At 42.6% G+C, this 17,119-nt stretch overlaps 1 protein-coding gene across 3 annotated transcripts in view; it reads left to right on the top strand.

Moving 5' to 3' along the window:
• The first annotated feature begins 301 nt into the window (after positions 1 to 301).
• Positions 302 to 17,119, top strand: part of AHCYL1 (adenosylhomocysteinase like 1) — a 52,878-nt gene continuing 36,060 nt past the window's right edge. For 2 of the 3 annotated variants that reach the window (XM_017666644.3, XM_017666645.3), the window contains exon 1: positions 302 to 706. In XM_017666644.3, coding sequence (XP_017522133.1) covers positions 587 to 706 — 120 coding nt within the window. In that variant the 5' untranslated portion in view covers positions 302 to 586. The remainder of the gene's footprint in view (positions 707 to 17,119) is intronic. The other variant, XM_017666642.3, reaches the window with a different exon arrangement.

Genomic DNA, 17,119 nt, shown 5'->3' with positions numbered 1-17,119 from the left:
TCCCCCCTACCTCCCCACCCACCTCACCTTGTACCTACCGCCCGGCTCCACCCGTTTGCAGCTTGGCAGGCATCTTTGCAGAAACTACCCGCCGCTCGCAGGGCTGATGGCGCCACCTGGCGGACCAAAGGGTCCAGCTCATCCTGGGAACTTCGTCACCAACGAGCGGGGAAGAAAGGGTGGCTTCTGCGGCTCAGTACGACGGAGTGACGTCACGCCAGAGTGACGTTTCTTTCCGCCTCTTCCCCTTTCCCTGAGTTGCCAGTACTTGACGTGGCGTCACCGCCCTCTACCCTTACTTTGCGTGCGTGTTTGCGTGCGGCGGAGGTGGCGGCGCGGGCCGGTCGGAGCTCCGGGTTCTTCCTTCTGGTGCTCCTGTCTTCTCCGTCGCTGTCCGGCTGGGTTGGACGGCCGAGCGGACGAGGCGCCAGCCACAGCTCCTCAGTACCGGACGCAGTTCGGCGCCGGGCGCGACGGGAGGGTGGGCGAGCGTGTGTTGGAGGGCGCCGCGCGTGCGGGCGTGCGGGCGCCGGTGAGGGAAAGAGGCGGGGGCGGCGGGTCAGTCGCGGGCCTGGCCGGCCGGGGGATGTCGATGCCTGACGCGATGCCGCTGCCCGGGGTCGGTGAGGAGCTGAAGCAGGCCAAGGAGATTGAGGACGCCGAGAAGTACTCCTTCATGGCCACCGTCACCAAGGCGCCCAAGAAGGTGCGGGGGCTCTGGGTGGCGGCGGGAGCCTAGGCCGGACCTCGCAGAAGGGGCGCGAGCGAGCCCCGGGCCCGTGCTCCAGCTAGTTCGGGACTTAAACCGGCGAGGTTTGAGATGATTCGGGACGACTGAAGTGATGTGAGGGGTGGCGGGTAGAGGCCCCAGGCCTGCCCCGACTTGGAAAGGCCGCCCCTGACCTCACTTTCCTTTGTCCCTTGGCGCAACTCCTCCGGGATCTTTTTGAAACCCGAAAGGGCCGGGCCTTAATTTGCGGCTGACTTTTCCCGGATGAAGGGCCTCGAAGGAAGGAGTGGGATAAGGTCAAGCAATTCGGTTGACCCCTGTGACCAGCCCCAGAGGCTGGAAGGGGTACAAACAATCTACCTACGTATGAGTGGATAAATCACGCAGAGCTGCCTCGGGCAAATCTTTGGGAGCAGTGTCTGGTTTATCCAACAACTGCGTGCTAGCTTGGAGGCAAGAGGAAAAAAAATGCATGGAGCTAGCTCTTTTATGAAGGTGAAAGCAATGAGAACAGCTTGCGATTGGAAAAGAAAACGGATTTTTCACCCCTTACGGTCGTCTAGTTGCTTCAGCGTATGTAAGAAATTAACATTTGGAGGTTGGTGACAGCAGACACTGTCATGGATACAGGTTGGTTGTAGTCATGTGAATAGATCAGTTATGCATCCCTTGAGAAAGGAGCTTGGGTGGGTTGGAGGGGTGGGTGGTAAGGAACGATTGCTCATCCTTTACCGCATTTACTGAGGCAGAACAAGTTTATTGTGCCGTGGGTTGAACTCAAAGGACACCCTGCTTATTCTCCCGTGGAGAACTAAATGTCAGCCTTTGGAGGTTTTAGTCTAACAAGCGCTCTGAATAGTGAAATTGGGGTCCTCAGTACCTTCTGAGCATGTGCTGCCAACCACATTTTGACGTCTTCACATACCTGGCACTCACTTAACAGTAGACCAGAGAACCTTTGCAGAGAGGTGACCTTTCTGAAACCAGTGAGAACCTGGATAAATACTTCCCTTCTAATAGAGTGTCTAAGGATATCCCGTTTGCAGTGTTTGATGGAATGCAGTGCTTGTATAAGCTGAAGAAAGCAAGGTTTGCAGGAATAGTTAGAGTACTTGAGGCTACTACACCTGAACTAGTTAAGTTGGCATAAGTGAGAAAGATGACATTTTTTAAAAAGAAGAAATTAACTCCTCCAGAAATGAAATGGAAGACCTTACCAATAGAATGCCTTAAAAAAGGTGGAAGACCCCCTTGATGCGGAGTCTAATTAACCTTATTCTTAGTGCTCACTGTTCATCTGAGTGCTTTGTTGGACTGGTAACTCTTTGTAATTTGCACAATTTGGAGCACAGTCACAGCCTTTATAAACAGAATGCTTAAGGGTAGTACCTATGATGACTTAGGAGAGAGCCCCGGTACCCTAGTTACCTCAACTCTTCCTCTCCCCACTGACCTATCTGTTGTCTAGGTGCTTCAGTGTTTAGGCATCTGTATTCTTAGTTGTCTTAATTTTAGTAAGCCTTTATTCTTGCACTTTATTCTGCCACTATTAATAAGACAAAGTGTGTGTTGTAGATTGGAAACTATAAATGCAAGGACTCTTGTTCACCACTGGATCCATTGTGCCAAGCTCTGTACAGAGCACAGAGTAGGTACTCGATTATTAATTGCCCATCTGGGTAGCTAGTAGTTAAGATGTCTGTATGGCTGCCTATCAAAAATAAATGTCCCTTTTCCTCTTTTCTTCCCACGAGGAATATTGTTTATGTGTATTACTGTCAGGCAAAGTGCTAATGATTTTAGAGACTCCTATTCCATTAATTAGAAGAAGCAGTCTCTGCCAGGAATGTAGGAAGACCCTATTGTAAGTTTCCATTTGCTGGTAAATGTACCCCCATGTTTCTTATTAATCTTGCTCTTTCTGAGCTTTTTTGTTGAGCGTTTATACAGCCCTTTGTATTAAAGTGCTTACCGATGACTAATTACCCCTCCCCTAGTGATGATAAAAGGCATTTATTTAGTTAATGAGTTGGGTGAGGACTATTCAAGGTCACATAGCAAGTCCTAGGTAGTACATTTTTTCAGAACAAAAGCTGAATTGGACATTATGACTTAAGTCACTTTTGTACCTCTGTCATGTGTTGATAATGTGAGAAGGCATGAGAAAAGTAAAAAAAATGTAGCATGGCATATACTGAATGGTGAGAAAAAGGCCTCTTCAAATGGCACTGTCCTTCACCTGTGAGGATTCCAATATGGCTCTAGACCAAGTAATGATCATTCTAAGCCTTGAGGCCCCCTCAGGAAATGAGGAGGTTTTTGATGCCAGTCAGATGCTATAGGTTACTTCAGGGTGACCTTGATGGTCTTCAGATCAGATTCCAGTGTAACTGGTGAAATTTTATTCACTCTTTTGAGGGGAAGATTGGATTTCCATCAATTAAAAGCCTAGATATTGAGATTCTTCATCTGTAATCATAATGTATTAGCTTTGTATGCCCCAGGGACTGCAGCAGCACTGGGTAGATAATAGGACTTGTTGGTTTGATTCCAGGCTTGATCTGGGTGTCAAGAAGTGAATGAAATGTGTGCCACATTAAGCATATAAACTTCTGTGCCTCAGTTTCTGCATGTGCCAAATAAGTGCTTTTTGTTTGGAATAGGTGGAGACAGGCACTTGTTGGGAGCTAAGATAGCAAAAGTGGCTTTTTAAAAAGAAATCTATTAGTATACTTACACTCCCTCTTTTTAATAGGCATTTGAGATGACTTACATGGCACAGGAGACATACAATGTAGATAGGAATTCAAAACTATAGGAAGACGGGGAAGTTTTTATTAGCCCTGAGGGCTGCGACAGTTGATGAGGCTGATCATCACAAATGACTCTAAACTTCCTAGGAGCTGGAGGATGAAGGGAATCAGAGTTATAGTCTCATTAGTAGACAAGGGAAATAATACATACCAATTCCTCAGGAAGACAACTTTTGCTAACACTAAATTCTACAGGAAAATCTCATGGGACAGTATGATTCATGTGGTAAGGCTTGTTCACAACTGTCACAGATGATTTCAGGTGGTATTGCTAGGAAAATTTGGGTCAGAAAAAGGGTCCTTGAGGTGTAAGGGGAGTGTACATTATACACCAACTAAAGAAGATTCTTGTTTAATGTTGGAGGTTACCAGTTGACCCAAATAAGTCAGCTAGTTCCTATAAATCACTATTTATGTATGTATTCCTCTTTTTCTGCTACTTTGTGTTGCAGGGATGATAGCTGTCCGTAGGCCTTTGGAAATGACATTGTGTCAAAGTCGATTATTTTTTTCCCCCTCATCCCCAAGGTAGACATGTTTCTCTGCAGGCCCATCAGAACATTTACTATTCTCTGCTCTTCTGAACATTTTGGGGGGGCTCTCCGGGGTGATATATTAGGCACTTGACCTAGGATCTGTGCAGTCAGACCCGTAGCACCAGCTCAATAGGGGAAAGGAGAAAACACAAAGGAAACTACTTTTGCTTGTAGGACATTCTGTATTTGGATAAAGCATATGTAGCCCTAATTCATCAAAAGGATCAGCTGAGACTTAGGAAGCATACCAAGTAGAGTCCCAGTGAGTACTGCTTAGCTGTTAACCTATTGAGTAGAGTCCAGACTGCTCCTCTTCTCATCAGGGTTAGGTTATGGCTAGTTCTTGTAGTTTTATATAATTTACACCAGTATTTCTTAGATCATTGAGAAGAAATTTGATAGGTTAACATTTCCTGTCTCCTCTACATCATTAGTATCTCTTGATTCTTTTTAGAGCAGCTACTGTTTCAGGGGCAGTCTTTGAATAGGAGTCAGAAGTGTAAGAAGATCCTATCTTGTTTAGATTTTTCTACAGACACTGATGAACTCTCTTTTTCTTATTTGATTCTCTTTAGTGAGTTAGATGCTAGTTTCCGTATTACTTTGTTCTAAATTCCTTTAGACTTTGAGCTTATAACAGAGAAATTTGTTCATTGTCTAGGTCTCTTGCTGGCAAGATTACAAATGTGTACCTTTTGTTTTATCAGGAGGTTATCGTTAGATCCCTGTATGTGTTACCCAATATAATATTCTTGAAAAGTTGTTTATAAAGAATATTTTGATACATAGAATCATGTAGATCTTTAGTTGCCTGTAACTCTTGGTAAGTTTACTCTGCCAGCTCTGGTGGTTACAATCTGTAAACAACTCTTTAATGCCCTCTTGGGACTATTATTTAAATAAACTGGCCAGTATAGGAGAATCTTTCTACCTGTTGCTCAGGTTTGGGAACTTGAATATTAAAATTTTACAGAAGCAGGACCACTCCTATACTGGGTATAATAATTCAGAACACATCAGTGTTGAGTGGTGCAGAAGCATCCCCATTGCATATGAAGAACAACATAGATGAGAGTTTTTTCCAACCTGAAATCCAGGAATCTAAAGTTAAAGACAGACTTACAACAAATTTTCCTTCTAATTTCTGTCAACATTATCAGTCCCTTGTATATGGTAAGCAATTAAAAATTCCTAGGGTTATGGTCACCTTTTCTCTTCTAATTCCAATTTTCCTTGAACTCATTGAGGTAGTTCTCTTGCTGTCCCACTGTTGCTTGGCTATTACATAAGACTCCTTTAACTTCCCCTTTTTGTTCCTTAAACTGTGAGTAGTAGTACAGTGTAAATTAAAGCACTTGGTTTTTGGAGTTAGGTTTACTGGTTTACTTTCAGTCTCTACCATCATAACAGCCATGTGGCTTTGGACAAGTGACTTAACCTGTTTGAGGTTCCATTTTCTTATCTGTAAAATGAGGAATTGTGATACTGCAAGATTGTTGAAGGATTTAACATTTAGTAAACTAGTATTTACTCCTTTGTAACTGGAGTGACCAAATATCCTGGTTTGCCTGGTAAAAGTTCTAGTTTATGCCTATTATCCCAGCATGCTATTCATTGGAGTGCCTTATAACACCCTGAAAGTACCCTGGTTTATGTTGGAATTTTGAAATATTCTTAAAGAGCCAAACAAAGTGTATCTATTGGAATATCTTTTCAACAGGAAAAAAACGTTTCCGTGAAAAAATTGTTATTTATGTAGAGCTTATACCATGTGAACACTAAAACATTTGTTAAATCCAGGATATACAGAAACACAGAAACACTGGGAGAGCTCAGAGCCTGGGATGGGAATGAGATACACTGTTCATGGTCACTCCCCAACCCCATCCCAATAGCCACACAGTGCAACTATAGAATGTGGGCATTTGTCAGAAACTAGGCTACCTTAGTCCAGAAGTTTATTTCCTTAAACTGCAGTTGTTTGGCAATCTTCCCAAACTAGAATCCTTGAATTACGTGAAACAATTTCAAAAACTTCTGAACTGCAACTTTACCTTTTTATATGGTCACCTTCAGATCCCATCCCTATGTATTCCAACTCTCTCCCCCAGGTGCTATTTCTGTCTGCTTTAAACAGCCTGCTCCTAATTACATATAATTGATTTTCTCCTACAGAAATGTGTGGTTTTTGCTTCACGGCAATTACAGAACTAGGGTGGAACACCCATACTTTTGTTGACACTCAGGCTGGTTTCATTTTTTTCTTTGTTCAATTTTTTCTTAAGGATTCAGTTCAGTGCCTTAATTTCAAAAATGACTATAAGGATTGGTACTGCTTAACAGTATACAGTGGGGCTTAATCATTTACTACCCAAACAGAACATGAAGTAAAAAAATTTAATGAACTACTGGTAAAAGGTTGTATTTGGAATGCTGGGGTGGAAATTGGGAAAGGACTGACAGAACCACAAATGTAGGTAGGACTGTCAAAGCATGCCCCTGTTTTCTTGATATGAAAGCCCCAATGCCAGCTAATGTGCTTCTGAATTTAATCTGTAGGGCTTAATGGGTTTAAAATGTTCTCATTTACCAGCCCAAACTAGTTCACTCCTTTTAGAATGGACACCCTGTACACAGTTGTGTGCTGGAATGAGGCTTAAACAGGAGGGGTTTGGGACTGCTCACTCTTACATGCTGTTCGTTTTGGATCTGCCTGAGGTTTAGTTCCTTCCTTACAATCTGGAGAATTGTGCAGCTAGAGCAAGCCCTGTTGTTTATATATTTTTCTCTTCTCTCCTGAACCTGTGTGTATACAATGGCATCAGTGGAATCCTACTGAGCATACTATATATTCAAGATGCCAAGGAAAATAATCATGTGCTGATCTGCAGTGATGCAAAGCTCTGTGAGCTAGATGGTGAATTGGTGAGTGGCAGAATGAATGGGTCGAAGGTCTGAAAGAGGTGAATATAACTATGTTTCATTCATTTCAGCCTCCTGAATTAAGCTGTTCATATCACTGTGTTTTGAGTAATGTCAGGATTTTGGAAGTTCTGTTTTTAATAAATGACTCCAACTCTTTTACTGCTTATTAACTGTATTAAGGCAAACCTTTGGGGCACAGGCTTCTGTGGGCATAATGGGAATTACTTCATCCCTTTCCCCTAAGACTTGGCTTGACCTCAGTTCAAAGTTTTGGGCTGTGACCTGTTCCCCTGATGATTAGGATCCTAAAATTAAAAAAAAGGACCTATCAGAAGATTCTGCTCTGCTCTCATTGACCATCCCCACCCTCTCTCTCTCTTCAAAGGCTCTAAGAAAAATCTGTTTGGGCTCTTAAAATGGTTAGCTTTATTTTGGAGATGCAGAAAAGAGCTCTTCACCTTGAATTTTCAGTGTACACCCCTGTCTCTAATTTAGAAAGAGAGGTCAGTAAGACAAATCTGTATGAAGGGTAGAGAAGGTAAATAGGTTTCTCTTCTGCCAGTTTGAGGGAATGCTTCTCAGATTATTTGCTGGATTACAGACTCTAGAACAGATCCCTTTAAGAATCTTAAAAAAAAAAAAATCAAAGCCCTTTCCTTAGGAAAACTCAGGAGCACAAAAATTTGCATACACTTTCAGAGGATTCATGGTACTTCCTGAAACTCATCCATGGATCCTGGATTAGAAACCCCGATTTTGAAGATCAGGCCTCTGAGCCACAGTGTCTCTTCCTTTACTGATCTAGAAACCTGCTGAGATTAAGTTTCTGGCACATAGTTTGTCCTTGGAACAAAGCTGAGGTTGTTGGTGTTCTTTGGATGCTCCTCAACTTCCCAAGAGACTCATTACCAGTACCTTGAGGATTCAACTCAGGAACTTAGGCACACTGAGACCAGCATTTCAACAGCTTCTGGAGTTTTTTGAACTGTCTCATACCTACTCCCCTAAAGCTCCAGAGTTGATTCCGTAGAAGTGTTTAAGGAGTTCACATACTACACTGACTATCAAAACTAAACAAAATAATTTGCTCTCATGTGTCTCTTAAAACACATTTGATTTCAGTGTAGTACTTCTCAAACTATTTTCAGGACTGACTTGAAATCTGAATCTTACTCGTCATTTGATTTCTGTAGAGCAAACATTGAGGGCAAGGACCGTATCTCATATATATGTACAGTGGAGTGCCTGACAAATAAATACTGTCAGTAATTGTTTATTGTGTAAAATATTGTGAGATGATTATCCTTAGGAGAAAGTGAGTTGGACTCATTTGGTGGCTTTGGCTCACTTTCCCTTTCAGTTGGCCGGAGTTGTTTTTCTAACTTAGACCCCTCCCAAATGGGTGATAATGGAGTACCAAGAACTGCAGGTGAGAAATTGATGAGAATTTCCAGCATCTTAGTAGATTAGTTTACAATGCCAGAAGTAGGAAGTAAGGGAGGGGACTGTTGAGAATATATAGTCTCCAGCATCTTCGCCTGGTAGCATGAGAAGCACAGGCGGTAGGCTTGAAGTTTAGGAATATCAGTCATAATGGGAACGGTAATTTGAGTTTCCCACCACATTTAAAAAATTAGCATTAAGGACATTGCCCAAAGTTGAAACTGGTGTTCTGGTTTACATGTGCTCTTGATTTAAGGATGAGACGCTTACTCTCAGAGTGTTTGAGATTTGGGGGCCATTAGTGAGTTGAACACTTTCATTTTGGAATGTGTGTAATGAAAGTAATGACAGATCTGCCTAGCAGTGCTAGGCAAACTTCTGATTCTTCTCATTCTGCAACCCTGGCTGCCTTTTCTGAACCAAAGACCAGGCTCAGTGTTCAAGCTATATATGCCGTTGTCTTTGAAATACACCTTCTGTAGAGCTACATCTTCTGGAAAACTGGGCCAAGGCTTGTCCTACCCAGGAGCTAAGGCTCTAGTTGGCACTGAGGATTTTGTGTGTGTTGTTTCCCTAAAGTATGTGACCTAGACAGGATTCAGCGGAAAGGAGACCTTCAGAATTTTGCAGCTTTGTAAAAATAAGTACTTCATGGAAGATGGCAGATGTATTCAGTTCTGTTAACTAACTCAGTTTCCTGGGGGTGGCCAGGTGGTATCGAGCTTCTCATTCAGTACTTGAGTTTTCATGTTCAGCTTCAAAATACCAGACTTCTTAGCAAGCAAGACATGGAGACTTGGGGATTCCCAAGTTCACTTCTCATGGAGAGTAGCCCAATTGGCTTGTAATGCTGGACTAGATGAATTGTGAATGTTAATTAAACGGATCATTACAGTGTCCCTGGTAACTGACTTGGAGCTGCTGTAGAATCTGTTTACTTCAGGTTTGTAGCAGAAGAGACCAAGCTGGTTGGGAACATCGTGTTTGAAGTGTAACAAACTGTATTGTAAATCTAAGGAAAACACATGCGGGAAGCTGTGACCCTATTGCACCCCTTCCCCAGGATTTCCCAGAGGGAAACTACCCCAGGGGTAGTTTCTGTTCTTACTTGCCGATTGAAATGAATTGAGGTTGGCAAATGCTTGGCTTTTAGTGAGGTGGAGTAAAGGATGTTTACAAATCATAACGTTAGAAGGAAAGCACTCATGTTAAAGGTACCTCATTTCACTACCTAGTTTGTAATTAGGTATTTTGACCCTTGCATTCAGGAGAAGGAATCCCTCCTATTTGGGGAATAGAGGGTTCAGAATTGTGCACATTCTTTTCTGACTCCACAGGGAGAGGATTAGCCGAACACTGGGCATGTTTGGAATGAGAGCACCTTGCTAATTTTTACTAAATTTGGGCCAAGCCATTGTAGACATATTTTCTCTCTTCCTCAGACAAGCTCTTTGTCATGTTCTCCTAAACCCTTGTGGATCCATATGATGTACTGACTGTCTGTACCTGACAGATGGAAGTTGGTATTTTCTATTTCCTTTGCCTTGTTTTATCTTTGAACAAGATATATCCAACCTATTTGTCCCTGTGTTGCTTGAATCGCTTGATCAAGAGCCTGATAAACTCAGTGTGCTTGTTTGCCTTGTCAGAGCCTGTTTAGATTATCTCAGATCAGTATTTCTCATGGAGTAGGAAGGAATGAAAGGTATCAGTCACCTAGGGAGCTTTTTCAAAACATTTGTTACCAGAGTCCTAACCTAGACCTACCTAATCAGCATGGGGGCATGGGGGCGGAGTGAAGTGAAGGGGCAAGCAGTGAATGGGTTGGTATGTGCATTTTGAAACATTTAACTTGAAAGGTCCCAGATTTAGAACTACTCTTTTAGGTTAGCTAGCAAGTCTGGCCAAAAATTATTATAAAATCTGGTACTGTAGCTACCATCTATCTTGGATGACTTTGGCCATGAGGAAAAATCTTATGCTCCATGTGACAGGTCCTGAAAATAGCCTGGACATACTCTTCAAAGTATTCAGAGTAAGCTATGACCAGAAATCATGCAGCTATAGCAGCTCAGGATTGAGCACCTACTGTGTCCCAAAACCTGTGCTGGGTCTTGGATACATCACTAAACAAGACAAAGATCAGTATCCTATAGAGCCTGCATTCTTGGGAGGTTATTATTTAGGTTGTGTAAGTCTAGTATAGTTGTTCTTAAACTTTTGGGGTTTGGAACCCTATCGGAGCTGTGTTCCATCTTCCAGAGGAATGTATGTATGCGTAACATTGCACGTAAAGGGGATTTGGCAGCTTGAAGCCGATCCATGGACCCCAGGCTAAAAACATAGAATTCTTGCCTAGAATTGAGAGTGTATTGATTGGGATAAAGCCAGGTCATGAGTTGGGTGTTTGGAGCTATTATCTCCTAGCCAGACTGGGTTGTGTTTTCTTCATCGGTATTGCCAAGGCAGTTTGCAGAGAACTTGAGGGTGTCTAGCAAAAGTAAGTGTAAGGAATGGCTAGACCTCCACTAAGCCAATGGCATTTCTTGAGCCTGTGTTCTCTTTGAAATGCTAAGAATAATTTTGATTCTCTGTCCTCATTCCTACCTCTAGTCTAGTTGACTGAGCTTCTTGGACTCAGTGGATTAAAAATTGGGTCAGAATATGAGGAGTTCCTTAAAATGAGCATTTATATATTATGAATTCTTTGACTAAGAGTAATAGTACAATTATAAAGATCTTGAGAGGGTATTTTAGTGAGATTATGGCTTCAAAACATGGAAAATCGCAGAAGGAGTTGATTGAGGGGCCAAGGAAATAGCCAAAGACTGGGAAAAGATGACGGAAAAAAAGGAGGGCAGATCTCAGAAAGACAGTTGACTAAGTGGTAAGCCAGATAGCCAAGATAGTAGCTTCCCCCTTAAGTGAAAGAGTAGATTTGAGATCCCAACCAAAGAAAAAAAAAAATTCCTTTTTAGTCTTTTTAGACAAAAGGGATGTGTCACTATTGCTTTATTATCAAACAGAACTCAGGATAAAAAGGGGAAGGCAGATAAGGCTTTGCTTTATTTATACCAATATTAATATGTCCCTGGCCCTGCAAAAGTTGACTTGAATGAGTCATTGACTTGAATGAGTAGACAAACCCTACTCAGGGTTTGTACAACTTGTAACATGTACTGCAGAAACATGAATGCAATTTCTTTTGGGGCACTGGGAGAAAGAATTATGTAGAAAGAACATGACCAGACAAAGGTTGATGCACAATGACCACTCAGAGTCCTGTGCCAATTCTACCTTTACCTCCCTGAAATTTGATCGGTAGTAAAACCACAGGTCAATACCTCTTTTGGGTGATACTTTTATAGGGTTATTCTTGTTTGTCTGCCTGAGGTCTAAAGGGAGCTTTCCAAACCCACAGTGCTGAGTAAGTGCTATATTCAAGGCCTTTCAGGCCAAACTTGCATAAACTGAACAGAGCCCACAGTCCTCCCCAGACAGCCAGGAGGCACTATTTGGATCCAGTTGTAACTGCTCTCCAGCATGTGGGAAAACTGTTCTGCTATGAAACCTCCCAACCTGCTGTTAATGTGAGGATGTCTCATTGTTTGCTCAATGATGCAGTAAAGCCAAGGTGGCCTAATTTAGAATATAATCACACCACCAATTGTCTTTATTTTCTATTTTTAAAGAATCCTTTAAAATGATCAAAGGAATTTCAGACATCACTTCCTGAGACTGTTTAGATCTGTCTTGAGGTTCTATTCAGCTTGTGAAGTTATATAGTTAAAACCTTAAAAAGAAAAAGTCTGCTTTTCTTAAAAACGATACAACCAGAATTTTTTCATTTGTTAAATGAGTACTTGAATAAATGTCTACCATGGATATGAAACCAAGATTCAATAATCACATGTCATGTTACTTAAATCCTTGAATACTTGAAATAAAATTGATAAACTTATAAGAACTTTTTTTAGTTATAGTAGTTAGAGAAGTGATACTAGAAAGTGGGAAAGCATTAATGACAAAATGTATCTTTCTGAGAAAATGTTATTTAGGGCCCCAAATTTAATATACTTTGTTTTGTATTGGGAAAATCTAACTTTGTTAGATTTTTTCAGACATTATACAATGCAAGGTGATTTGGGGGGGCACTGTTAGAGTGACATCACCCAAATGAGAAAGGAACCTAGTGGAATGTTCTCAATTAAGGACATGTTCTCTCATTGTACTTCTAATGTTTGAAAGAAAAATTCCCTCATCACCATTCTGCACAGGATAAATAAACCCCCTTTTAAAAAGGACATTTAAAATATATTCTCTATTGCACTTTTTAAGGTTTGTTCATTTCTTATGAAAACAGCCAGTATGTTTCCCAGATGACCAAAAAAAAAAAAAAAATCAGTCAGTTTTAAAGAAATCAAATTGATAACTTTCTTGTGTAAATAAATACAGGTGGAATTTCTAAATTGCTTTTGATGCTGATAGTAAATTTTGGGGTCATATCTTTCATCCTAGTTAAGTGGCAAGGATGAGATTGCCCATACATTCTCTTGCTCCCCATTCCATGCCCAAAAGACAATAGAAGTATATGCCAGAAGGGAGCTTTTGCTTCCCCAGTGTTTGGGCTCTGCTATTCTCCCTTCACCCTTTCCAAGTCTAAAGAGCAGTACCTCTCAATGGCAACTCATTGGCAACTTTAAAATAGTACATTTCTTTGCATCATTTGATGACTCCCAAATCAATCTAGATTTTGGACCTAGAAGAATTCTTTTAATTCCTTAAAGCTCACAAATGTCCATCTGGTAATGTAAGCTCAGGAAGCTTCAGTGCAATAGACTGTTCTGTCAACTGACCCTTTGAAAATAAAGGCAAAAGCTGCTATCACCCTCAGCCTGTTCCAAAGGAGAAAAATAGTACTGGGTTTGTAGGGATTATTATTATTATTATTTATTATTATTATTTATTTTGTCAGTGTTAGTAGCAAATTGCGTTGAGCAAGGTCCTTAGTCCCCAGCCCTGTTTATCTTTTTCATCTTTGAAGGTCTATCAGCATTTAAAGGATTCCAAAAGGCTTTGAAAATACAAATCCTCTATAAGGAAATCATAGCCACAGGTGACTAATGTTGAGGCAGAGTACTTAAACTAGAGAGTCATAGGAATCTAGGCATTCAGGACCTTGGTTTTCACAATACTAGAAGTATGGATTTCAAACTAATCAGCTTTAAGTAAAAGTCCTGATTTAATGCTCTCAAGGTCTTCTTTATGTGCCAAGATTTAAACAAAATAGTCTGAAAAATCAGTGGTGCTAGATCACTGATGTCCTCTCTAGCATTGTTCATTTATTGATAAAGTTTGCCAAATAACAAAATATGAAATTTGGTTTTGACTTTTGGTTTGCTATACAGCCTAAAGCAAGAGATCTTTATCCTTGTGCATCTGTCCACTTTATTATCTGTCCACTCATTAGAAAATGTCTGTTCAGAAAGTCATAGGTCAGGAAAACCCAAACTTGTATTCTGGTCAGGGAGATAGAATAGGGGGATTGTACTGTATTCATTCTGGAGAAGTAAGTGGCCCTTATTTTTAAATAACCCCAGAGAAGTTGCAACTGAGAATTCCTTTCATCCAGCTTGTTTCTTACAGGCTATCTAAGGTGATGATTTTATACTGAGACTTTTATCTTAAAAAAAAATCATTTTTGAAGTTTTTAACTCTTTATCCCTGTGGATAAAATGAGAGTTCCTGTGATCAGGATTCTCACCTGGCTGTGGTTGACCAGCTCACTGCACAACTGTGGGCACTACATGACTGTTGACTCTATAAAAAGAGCTGGGCACAACATGGTGGCAGGGCTGCAAGGCTGCAGGAGAGCAGAGCAGAGGCTGGAGCGGTGGCAGCGCCGAGGACCAAGGCCCAGAGGACGGCTGTACGGAATGACTGTGCAGAGAGGCCCAGAGGATGGTTGTGTGGGACGACTGCAGAGAAGCCCAGAAGACAGCTATGCAGACAGAGGGGCCCCGAGGCAGAGACTGGCTTTCTGCATACAGACTCGCTCTGAGTGAATGGGATTCTATGAGTGACCTGCCACCTGGAAATAAAGTTGGGTATAACCCTTTCACCCCTAAGAGCATTCTGCTGTCAATTTTCTTTGGTCACATTGAATCCATAGCAAACTTGCCCAGGGCTGAAATCCACTGGCAAGACTATTGGCGAAAGTTGGTAGGGTTCATTGTTAAACCAAGGAAAAAGACAAGCTGCTCTTATGGGAGGGGTGCTTCAGTGGGCTGCCCCTGTGAATGGGGAAACAGTGGATAGTACCCCAATGGGTATATGGTCTGAGGTGGCTTGCCTCCTAGAGAACTGGGTCCCACCCCAGGACTGGAGGCAAGTGGAGGGGACACCTGAGGCTGTAGGGGTGGCCCTTGGTATAGTAAGCAGATCCTTTGAGAAGCAGAGTGCCCGGGAGACAGTGGGAACTGTGGGTTGGCTGCTTCTCACAGTATTAAAAAAAGTCTACAGAGGAGACCCAAGGAATGGCAGCATGAGAACGCGAGCTGCAAACTTCTGTGGATTCCCTGAGGAAGGAGATGGCATTGATGCAGGAGGAAACAGCACGAGAGCGCCGGCAGTGAGGTGCCATTGGAGACGAGATGGCAGTGCTGCCAGGTGTTCTGAAGGAGGAAGAGGCCATCAAGAAAAAAGAGGAACTCCTGAGGGAAGCACAGGTAGAGGTGGCACGAGAACGTCAGCTGCAAAGCATTGAGCTGAAGGTAAGAGACCTTCTGAAGACTGAGCTGGCATTGCTGCGAGGCACTGTAGCAGAGGAGGCTCTTGGGGGAGTGGAGAGAAAGGTGCCATCAGTCCCAGAAATGGAGGAGCTGGGGAAGGATGAAGGGTTGGTGCAGGAGGCACTGGCCCCTCCTGTATTGAAAGCACGCCCAGTGGTTGTAAAGAAAATAAAGACCCAGCAGCTGAAAGTTCCCCAAGGAGAGGAGCAGCCCCCTCCCCAGTTCGGGGAGCACTCTATGGTCCACCCCTATAACTCAGGCCGAGCTGGTGGCTGTGGGACTTCGGGGTGGATGGAATTGTTCTGTTGGGATCAGAGATGGGCAAGCTGTCTTCCTTGACAGTGCAGCCTGCCTTGAGGCAGCGATTACAAAATGCGAGGTGACACGTACAGTAGCTGAAGCAACGAGAACCCGGAAAGAAGTAAGACCTGTTACTCACAGGGGGAATTTGAGGGGCACCATGAGGGTTACGAGGACCCAGATGTGGGTTGATTTGATACTGGCAGGAGTAGATGGAAGGAAATTAGATGGGAAGCCAAATAGCATCTTACTGGAGCTATGGTAACAGCTGAAACCAGAGCAGCAGTTCCAGCTATTAAGACCAAAGAAGCAGAGGTCAGAGACAGAGCCCCGAGTCCGACCTGTGTGTCTGCAAGACTTTTTGCTGGGGAGGCTGGAGAACAATGTTTGGGCTTCCTTGCACAGGGACCATTGCAGAGGACTAAGGGCACATAGATTGAGAGGAGAGAATCCTGGAGGGATGGAGTGTGGATAAAATGAGAGTTCCTGTGGCCAGGATTCTCACTTGGCCCTGGTTGACTAGCTCACTGCACACCTGTGGGTACTGCATGGCTGTTGACTCTATAAAAAGAGCTCTGCCCAGTGCTCTGGGCACGACACGGTGGCAGGGCTGCAGAAGAGCGGAGCAGACGCTCGAGTGGTTGCAGCGCCAAGGACCAAGGCCCAGAGGATGGCTGTGTGGGTCGGCTGTATGGACAGAGGGGCCCAGAGGCAGAGACTGGCTTGCTGCATACAGACTCGCTCTGAGTGAATGGGATTCTATGAGTGACCTGCCACCTGGAAATAAAGTTGGGTATAACCCTTTCACCCCAAAGAGCGTTCTGCTGTCAATTTTCTTTGGTCACATTGAATCCATAGCGAACTTGCCTGTGGCTGAAACCCATTGGCAAGACAATCCCCTTCACCTATTTCAGCCATATCCCCATCCCACTTCCTCCTGGCAACCACCACTCTGTTCTCATTGTTTATATGAGTCTATTTCTCTCTTGTTTTTAGCTTCTGTATGTAAATGAAATCTTATGGTACTTTCTCTGTCTTGCTTAGCATAATGCCCTCGAGGTCCATCTATGTTGTCACAAATGACAAAATTTCATTCTTTTTTATGGCTGAGTAATAGTCCATTGTATAAGTGTACTACATCTTTATCCATTCATCTATAGAGGAACAGTTTGGATGCTTCTGTATCTTGGCTATAGTATATAATGCTGCAATAAACAAAGCAGTGCATATGTCTTTGAAATCAGTGATTTTGTTTTCTTCAGGTAAATTCCCAGAAATGGAATTACTGGGTTGTATGGTATTTCTATTTTTAGTATTTTGAGAAATCTTCATACTGCTTTCCATAATGGCCACACCAATTTACATTCCCACCAACAGCATACAAACATTTCCTTTTCTCTACATCCTTGCCAACACTTGGTATTTGTTGTTTGCTTGTTTGGTTGGTTGGTTGGCACCACCATTCTCACTTGTGTGAGGTAATATCTCATTGTGGTTTTGATTTGCATTTTCTAATGATTAATGATATTCTGCATTATTTCTTGAGTCTGTTAGCATTCCATATGTCTTCTTTGGAAAATG

Source organism: Manis javanica, chromosome 4 (genome assembly GCF_040802235.1).
Source record: "Manis javanica isolate MJ-LG chromosome 4, MJ_LKY, whole genome shotgun sequence".
NCBI lineage: Eukaryota > Metazoa > Chordata > Mammalia > Pholidota > Manidae > Manis > Manis javanica.
This window is presented reverse-complemented; position numbering and strand designations above follow the sequence as displayed.